This window comes from Symphodus melops, assembly GCF_947650265.1.
Source record: "Symphodus melops genome assembly, chromosome: 1".
NCBI lineage: Eukaryota > Metazoa > Chordata > Actinopteri > Labriformes > Labridae > Symphodus > Symphodus melops.
This window is the reverse complement of record NC_136691.1, coordinates 56135597-56144376: the sequence shown is the minus strand read 5'-3', so window position 1 is coordinate 56144376 and position 8780 is coordinate 56135597. Positions and strand designations below refer to the sequence as shown.

At 52.2% G+C, this 8780-nt stretch overlaps 2 protein-coding genes and 1 long non-coding RNA gene across 8 annotated transcripts in view; 1 reads left to right on the top strand and 2 right to left on the bottom strand.

Annotated features, from left to right (window-relative positions):
* The window catches only part of nudt12 (nudix (nucleoside diphosphate linked moiety X)-type motif 12), a 5491-nt gene extending 2452 nt beyond the window's left edge, over positions 1-3039 (bottom strand). Inside the window, exons 1-6 of one of the 2 annotated variants that reach the window (XM_079359913.1) lie at positions 2893-3039; positions 1759-1978; positions 1348-1651; positions 1004-1268; positions 400-567; positions 159-272 (exon numbers count right to left, since the gene is read on the bottom strand). In XM_079359913.1, coding sequence (XP_079216039.1) covers positions 159-272; positions 400-567; positions 1004-1268; positions 1348-1651; positions 1759-1964 — 1057 coding nt within the window. In that variant the 5' untranslated portion in view covers positions 1965-1978; positions 2893-3039. Of the gene's footprint in view, positions 1-158; positions 273-399; positions 568-1003; positions 1269-1347; positions 1652-1758; positions 1979-2773; positions 2852-2892 lie in introns of those variants that run through there. The other variant, XM_079359914.1, reaches the window with a different exon arrangement.
* Positions 3040-6226: 3187 nt separating this feature from the next.
* Positions 6227-8263, bottom strand: LOC306831363 (uncharacterized protein; the record flags this gene model as incomplete). Of its 5 annotated transcripts, none has more annotated exons than XM_079355432.1 (9): positions 6227-6328; positions 6383-6427; positions 6536-6778; positions 6995-7129; positions 7211-7345; positions 7400-7561; positions 7724-7804; positions 7940-7993; positions 8102-8263. In XM_079355432.1, 9 exons carry the CDS (start codon positions 8261-8263, stop codon positions 6227-6229), a joined length of 1119 nt encoding a protein of 372 aa, XP_079211558.1. The 5 variants fall into 5 exon arrangements, with proteins under 5 accessions (XP_079211558.1, XP_079211559.1, XP_079211561.1 ...); XM_079355433.1 differs by having other exon boundaries at positions 6383-6535; positions 6644-6778; XM_079355435.1 differs by having other exon boundaries at positions 6644-6778.
* LOC306831389 lies at positions 7977-8539 on the top strand. The gene is made up of 3 exons (XR_013780078.1): positions 7977-8282; positions 8350-8414; positions 8484-8539. It is a non-coding gene; the product is annotated as an uncharacterized lncRNA (long non-coding RNA).
* Positions 8540-8780: the final 241 nt, after the last annotated feature.

The following is an 8780-nucleotide window of genomic DNA, read 5'->3' as shown; positions in this document are numbered from 1 at the left end:
TACCTGTGCATGTGTGCGTGCATGCATGTGTGTGTGCGTGCATGCATGTGTGTGCGTGCATGTGTGTGTGTGCGTGTGTGTGTGTGTGTGTGTGTGTGTGTGTGTGTGTGTGTGTGTGTGTGTGTGTGTGTGTGTGTGTGTGTGTGTGTGTGTGTTACCAGGCTCTACAAATCCAGCCAGACAGGAGAAGAGTCCAGCAGGAAAGATCTTCTTTCTTCCCAGTAAACACTGGTTTCCATCGGGGTGGATGACCAGCATGATGACCACGGGGTCTGAAACACACGACGCACGAGTCTTTAAAGCTCGCCGACTCCTTCGACCTTCAACCGTCCTCAAACGTTGAGTCTTAAACTCGTCTGCTGCTTCCTGTTTGATCTGAACCAATGGCGTGCTTCCTACCGACTCGAGGGTAGCAGGTGTTGTGGACTCCCTTCAGACTCCTGCAGTCGGAGTTCAGGCAGCGTCGCTTGTATCCTCCCTCCTCCACGCCGGTGCTGCTGCCGCACGTCGGGCAGAAGCTGTAGCGGCTGTGCCAGGCGAACACGGAGCGAGCCTGAGCCACGACGCCTGCAGGACAGAAGAGCGCCACGAGGGGGCCACGTGAACCAAACACACACACACACACACACACTGACGGTTCTGTGGCTTTTATTCTGAAAATAAAACAGATTTTTTTAAGTTTCGTCTGGATGTTCGACCTCCCTTCCCATTCGCTCTTTTCTGTGGTTAATTGATGCTCCGCCTCCTCGCCAAAAAATAAACGCCTTGAGGATCTTGCTGCGGAGGACTCCAGACCGAACGTGCATCCGGTGGAATTCAGAGGTTTAGAGTTTTAACACCTTCAGGAATTTCTGAACTTTTCTTGACCGCATTAAACAGTAAAAAAAAACATTATGGAAGCCAATCAGAATCGTCGTGTGAAGACGGGCGCCACGCCCGGCCTGCTGTCCTTTGCACTGCTTTGAGGATAAATGGGATGATCATGTGAGGTGCGGGTCCTTACCCGCCTCCTCCTCGCTGAACTTCAGCAGGTCTCTGTGGGCCGTCCTGGTGAACGAGCAGTTCTTCTCGCCGCTGCGTCGGAGAAGTCCAGCGGCGTCTTCGTCTGTGTTGATGGCGAACCAAGCGGGAGGCTCCCGGGTCCCCTCCTCTGAAGAGGAGACGGGCCCCTTCCTCTTCTCCACGCCAAGAAAGATGAGCACGGTGTGAGGTTTGAGGAGCAGGTCTTGGACAGCCTGGAGTCTGAACCGGCAGAGTCTGGACTCGTCCTGTTTGAGTTCAGAAGAATTCCATCACAACGTGGAAAACGTTTGGAATACTTCCTGAAATCTCCTTCGGGCCGCGTACCCCTCCGCTCTGGTCCTCGCCGGCGCCGCACACCATGGGGCTGAGGTCGGAGAACAGGAGGAAGACCGTGTCTGGATCTTTCCGTTTGGCCTCCAACCACCCGGCGTCCGTCCTCTTGGCGCTCAGCCGCTCCAGCGTCTCTCGGCTGAAGTAGTTCTCCCGCTGGTGGAGGTCGGAGGTCGGCAGGACTCGCCGGCAGCCATCGCCCGTCCTTCCCAGCAGGTTGGAGACGTTCCCGTGGCCCCAGAACTTGGAGATGTCGTAGGCGGTCTGTGACGAGCTGTTCACGGAGAACTTGTCACATCTTAAAGTTTGGAAGGAAAAAAAAAAAGAGTTCAATCTTCTGTTTTTGTCTTTTTTTAAATCACATGAATATTTAATCGCTGCCCCCTAGTGGTCATCCGTCTGTACCCGTGTGACAGCAGCGTCTCCACCACGCCGTAGTGTCCGTTTCGAGCCGCGAGCATCAGCGCCGTCCAGCCGCTGTATCCCTTCTGGTTGATGAGCGAGGGGACGTGGGACAGCAGCGTGGACACCTGGGTCAGGTCGCCTCGGGCTGCGGCGTCCAGAAACTTCTCCACCATCTCGTCCTTCGCACTCAGCTGGAGACTCGTCATTCTGGCTGCCCGTCCTGCAGGACGATCACATCAATGTCTCCTTTCATTTAAAGAGGACGTAAACATGAAACATGAATCAACCAGAGTGAGCCTGAACGCTCCGTTTAGGTGTGTGTGTCTCTTTAAATGCAACAAGCCCCGCCCCCTGAGTCTACCCAGTAGACACCGCGCCTCTGTAGAGAGAATAAAAATGGCGGACCTGCGTTTAAGTTTATCTCGAGGCTGGAGGTGGAGTCAGTGGGTGGAGACACCAGAATCCCACTGTGACATCACAAAGAGAGCACATTTAAAACGGAGCGTTTTTTTTGTCCGTGTTGTCAAACGACTGGATGATTTATTTCACATGTTGTGGGTCGATAGAGTCTACCTTCTCTGGTCCAATCAAATCCAGACCCTTCAGGAGCAGAATCTAAAGTTAGAGGGAGGACATACTGGCATGTTTCCTTCATGATCACACAGGAAGAGAGCAGCTCTCTGATTGGCTGATTGATCACAGAAGAAGAGAGGAGCTCTCTGATTGGTTCTTTAAGAACAAACGTATAGGTTATGAATGGACTTTGTGCTTCTCTTCCTGGTCTGGGGAGGGTCTTTAACTCTGATTGGTGCAGACAGCTGACCCTCCATGAATCTCAGGTTACACATTAAAGGTCACAGTCTGAGTTACATCACTGAAATAATCTCCATTTATTAACTTGTTATAACTAAAGTCCCGTGAACGCAGCATCTGTGGTTTATTAAATGTTGGATGTTCATTCATGTTAACTTGTGTGCCGTGAACGCAGCACTTAAATGTTTCCAACTTGCCTCACCTGTAAACAACCCTGACACCTGTAGAGCTGCGAGGACTCAACGTGACGTCTGTGTTTGTCCTCTGAACGACAACTTGATAAAAACAGAACATTACAGATTAAACAGGATTTTATCTCACCTGACTGCAGCACCGGAGAGCTCTTCTTCTTCTACAGGAAGCAGTTTGTTGTGTTGAACGAACAGCAACGAGCTGCGTTCAAGAGCAACAACATCTACAGCCGTGCTGCGTTCAAGAGCAACAACATCCACAACCGTGCTGCGTTCAAGAGCAACAACATCTACAACCGTGCTGCGTTCAAGAGCGACAACATCTACAGCCGTGCTGCGTTCAAGAGCAACGACATCTACAACCGTGCTGCGTTCAAGAGCAACAACATCGACAACCGTGCTGCGTTCAAGAGCGACAACATCTACAGCCGTGCTGCGTTCAAGAGCAACAACAGCTACAACCGTGCTGCGTTCAAGAGCAACAACATCGACAACCGTGCTGCGTTCAAGAGCAACAACATCAACAACCGTGCTGCGTTCAAGAGCAACAATATCGACAACCGTGCTGCGTTCAAGAGCGACAACATCAACAACCGTGCTGCGTTCAAGAGCAACAATATCGACAACCGTGCTGCGTTCAAGAGCGACAACATCTACAACCGTGCTGCATTCAAGAGCAACAACATTGACAACCGTGCTGCGTTCAAGAGCAACAACATCGACAACCGTGCTGCGTTCAAGAGCAACAATATCGACAACCGTGCTGCGTTCAAGAGCAACAACATCTACAACCGTGCTGCGTTCAAGAGCAACAACATCGACAACCGTGCTGCGTTCAAGAGCAACAACATCTACAACCGTGCTGCGTTCAAGAGCAACAACATCTACAACCGTGCTGCGTTCAAGAGCAACAACATCGACAACCGTGCTGCGTTCAAGAGCAACAACATCTACAACCGTGCTGCGTTCAAGAGCAACAATATCGACAACCGTGCTGCGTTCAAGAGCAACAACATCGACAACCGTGCTGCGTTCAAGAGCAACAACATCTACAACCGTGCTGCGTTCAAGAGCAACAATATCGACAACCGTGCTGCGTTCAAGAGCAACAACATCTACAACCATGCTGCGTTCAAGAGCAACAACATCTACAACCATGCTGCGTTCAAGAGCAACAACATCTACAACCGTGCTGCGTTCAAGAGCAACAATATCGACAACCGTGCTGCGTTCAAGAGCAACAACATCTACAACCGTGCTGCGTTCAAGAGCAACAATATCGACAACCGTGCTGTGTTCAAGAGCAACAACATCGACAACCGTGCTGCGTTCAAGAGCGACAACATCAACAACCGTGCTGCGTTCAAGAGCAACAATATCAACAACCGTGCTGCGTTCAAGAGCGACAACATCTACAACCGTGCTGCATTCAAGAGCAACAACATCGACAACCGTGCTGCGTTCAAGAGCAACAACATCGACAACCGTGCTGCGTTCAAGAGCAACAACATCTACAACCGTGCTGCGTTCAAGAGCAACAATATCGACAACCGTGCTGCGTTCAAGAGCAACAACATCTACAACCGTGCTGCGTTCAAGAGCGACGACATCTACAACCATGCTGCGTTCAAGAGCAACAACATCTACAACCGTGCTGCGTTCAAGAGCAACAACATCTACAACCGTGCTGCGTTCAAGAGCAACAATATCGACAACCGTGCTGCGTTCAAGAGCAACAACATCTACAACCGTGCTGCGTTCAAGAGCTCCAGAGAACATATCCGAGACGGACAATTTAAAATGACTTTTAGCCACCGTGACTTTAGAAAGCTCTGAGTTTAGCTTGGAGATTCTAGCCTACGTGTTAAAGAATTAAAAACACACACATGATGTCATCTGCTTCTGGAAAGTTCACCAGTATTATAGTATAGATGTCACGACCCGGCTCAGGAGGTCACGACAAAAAGAGTCAACACCAAGTTTAATGTTCAAATTATTTATTCAACCAAAACCAGACCTGAAGTCATTTAATTAACCAGAGCTGAACCTCGTCACATCCACCTGTTTGTAATCAACTCGTCAGGAATCGAGAGCTCTGATTGGCTGAGAAACAGGTTTAAAACTGTTGCTCTGCAGGCTGGTGTTCTTGTGTCTGGTCGGAGGAGACGGTTTGTTCGAGGTCTGCGCCATGGGACTTCCTCTACGGTAACGTTTCAGTCTTCTTTCTGTGCTCTACGGTTTAGATTCTAAACGTGTTACAGTCTGACTTATTCTGCAAACTTCTTCTTTTTCAGAGTGGTGCTGATATGGCTCGTGCTTATTGGAGAGCTTCATGCAAGCATTAACTGTAAGTCCTACATGTTGCATTAGTACTTTAAAAACAAACTCTACATTTTCTATTTCTAGCATTTAATTAAGTGAACATTCAAAATGTATCTTTAAATTAAAATGTTACTGGGATTTTTTTTTTTTCCCTCCAGTTTATCCTCGGGAACATGTTGTGTTGGATGTGGTTAATGAGGCTCACAGCTACCAGCCCAAGCGTCAGGGGCCTCAATGCCAGACCAAACCACAGCCTCAGGGGCCTCAATATGGGCCTCTGGGGACTCTGCCTGAGGGGCCTTATTACCAGCCCAAACCTCAGAGGCCTCAATACAAGCCGCAGCCTCAGGGGCCCCAATACCAGTCCAAACCTCTGGCGCCTCAATACAAGCCGCAGCCTCAGGGGCCCCAATACCAGCCCAATCCTCTGGTGCCTGAATACAAGCCACAACCTCAGGGGCCCCAATACCAGCCCAAACCTCTGGCGCCTCAATACAAGCCACAGCCTCAGGGGCCCCAATACCAGCCCAAACCTCTGGCGCCTCAATACAAGCCACAGCCTCAGGGGCCCCAATACCAGCCCAAACCTCTGGCACCTCAACACAAGCCGCAGCCTCAGGAGCCCCAATACCAGCCCAATCCTCTGGTGCCTCAATACAAGCCACAACCTCAGGGGTCCCAATACCAGCCCAAACCTCTGGTGCCTCAATTCAAGCCGCAACCTCAGGGGCCCCAATACCAGCCCAATCCTCTGGTGCCTCAATACAAGCCGCAGCCTCAGGGGCCCCAATACCAGCCCAAACCTCTGGTGCCTCAATTCAAGCCACAACCTCAGGGGCCTCAATACCAGCCCAAACCTCTGGCACCTCAACACAAGCCGCAGCCTCAGGAGCCCCAATACCAGCCCAATCCTCTGGTGCCTCAATACAAGCCGCAACCTCAGGGGTCCCAATACCAGCCCAAACCTCTGGTGCCTCAATACAAGCCGCAACCTCAGGGGTCCCAATACCAGCCCAAACCTCTGGTGCCTCAATACAAGCCGCAACCTCAGGGGCCCCAATACCAGCCCAATCCTCTGGTGCCTCAATACAAGCCGCAGCCTCAGGGGCCCCAATACCAGCCCAAACCTCTGGTGCCTCAATTCAAGCCGCAACCTCAGGGGCCCCAATACCAGCCCAATCCTCTGGTGCCTCAATACAAGCCGCAGCCTCAGGGGCCCCAATACCAGCCCAAACCTCTGGCACCTCAACACAAGCCACAGCCTCAGGGGCCTCAATACCAGCCCCAACCTCTGGCACCTCAATACAAGCCACAGTCTCAGGGGTCCCAATACCAGCCCAAACCTCTGGTGCCTCAATACAAGCCACAACCTCAGGGGCCTCAATACCAGTCCAAACCTCTGGCGCCTCAACACAAGCCGCAGCCTCAGGGGCCCCAATACCAGCCCAAACCTCTTGCAGCTCAGTACAAGCCACAGCCTCAGGGGCCCCAATACCAGCCCAATCCTCTGGTGCCTCAACACAAGCCACAACCTCAGGGGCCTCAATACCAGCCCAAACCTCTGGCAGCTCAGTACAAGCCACAGCCTCAGGGGCCCCAATACCAGCCCCAACCTCTGGTGCCTCAATACAAGCCACAACCTCAGGGGCCCCAATACCAGCCCAATCCTCTGGTGCCTCAACACAAGCCACAGCCTCAGGGGCCTCAATACCAGCCCAATCCTCTGGTGCCTCAACACAAGCCACAGCCTCAGGGGCCTCAATACCAGCCCAATCCTCTGGTGCCTCAACACAAGCCACAACCTCAGGGGCCTCAATACCAGCCCAATCCTCTGGCGCCTCAATACAAGCCACAGCCTCAGGGGCCTCAATACCAGCCCAATCCTCTGGTGCCTCAACACAAGCCACAACCTCAGGGGCCTCAATACCAGCCCAAACCTCTGGCAGCTCAGCACAAGCCACAACCTCAGGGGCCCCAATACCAGCCCAAACCTCTTGCAGCTCAGTACAAGCCACAACCTCAGGGGCCCCAATACCAGCCCAAACCTCTTGCAGCTCAGTACAAGCCACAGCCTCAGGGGCCCCAATACCAGCCCAATCCTCTGCTGCCTCAATACCAGCCCGAACCTCTGGCAGCTCAGTACAAGCCGCAGCCTCAGGGGCCCCAATACCAGCCCAAACCTCTGGCACCTCAACACAAGCCACAGCCTCAGGGGCCTCAATACCAGCCACAACCTCAGGGGCCCCAATACCAGCCCAATCCTCTGGTGCCTCAACGCAAGCCGCAGCCTCAGGGGCCCCAATACCAGCACGAACTTCTGGCAGCTCAGTACAAGCCACAACCTCAGGGGCCTCAATACCAGCCCAAACCTCTGGCAGCTCAGTACAAGCCACAACCTCAGGGGCCCCAATACCAGGCCAATCCTCTGGCGCCTCAATACAAGCCACAACCTCAGGGGCCCCAATACCAGCCCAATCCTCTGCTGCCTCAATACCAGCCCAAACCTCTGGCACCTCAACACAAGCCACAGCCTCAGGGGCCTCAATACCAGCCACAACCTCAGGGGCCCCAATACCAGCCCAATCCTCTGGTGCCTCAACGCAAGCCGCAGCCTCAGGGGCCCCAATACCAGCCCGAACTTCTGGCAGCTCAGTACAAGCCACAACCTCAGGGGCCCCAATACCAGGCCAATCCTCTGGCGCCTCAATACAAGCCACAACCTCAGGGGCCCCAATACCAGCCCAATCCTCTGCTGCCTCAATACCAGCCCGAACCTCTGGCAGCTCAGTACAAGCCGCAGCCTCAGGGGCCCCAATACCAGCCCGAACTTCTGGCAGCTCAGTACAAGCCACAACCTCAGGGGCCTCAATACCAGCCCAAACCTCTGGCAGTTCAGTACAAGCCACAACCTCAGGGGCCCCAATACCAGGCCAATCCTCTGGCGCCTCAATACAAGCCACAACCTCAGGGGCCCCAATACCAGCCCAATCCTCTGCTGCCTCAATACAAACCACAACCTCAGGGGCCCCAATACCAGCCCGAACCTCTGGCAGCTCAGTACAAGCCACAGCATCAGGGGCCCCAATACCAGCCCAAACATCTGGTGCCCAAACATCTGGTGCCCAAACGTCCACACCAGTTCCTGACTCCAGCCGTCCCACCCAAACAATATTCTGCATCTCGTTGTGATTCAACAGGGTAAATGTTTTCTTCTTTTGGGGGGGGGTAAGTTTGTGCTCTGTTCTAATGTTGTTTGTCTCTGTAGAATGAGGGGCCCCGATGTCCAACCATGGATGTGAAAGAAGCTTTTGAACAACTCCAACAAAACCTGTAAGTGATATTGTTTGTTCTGGCCCTTCAGTCTTACAGTGATTAACTGATGAAACTCTCTGGTTGCAGATATCTTTGGCTGATTGGACTGGAAGTAATAAAACGATAAACTTGTTTTACATTGAGGTGGAAATGTCCTTTTTTCTAAGAAGCTATGACAGTTGAGTTTGTAATTCAATGTTAAAATCTTCAGTTTCAGCAAAGTGCTTGATGATTAGATTCTCTCCAAACTATCTGGTCATTACTCGTGTCCCGTCTCATCAACCGTTATAACAGAGCTTGTATTGTGAACTCCTCACTTTGGGTTAATTCTTGTGTATGGTGGCTGGGAGGTTTCACTAGTGCTTGGACAAACGTCAGCGCAGT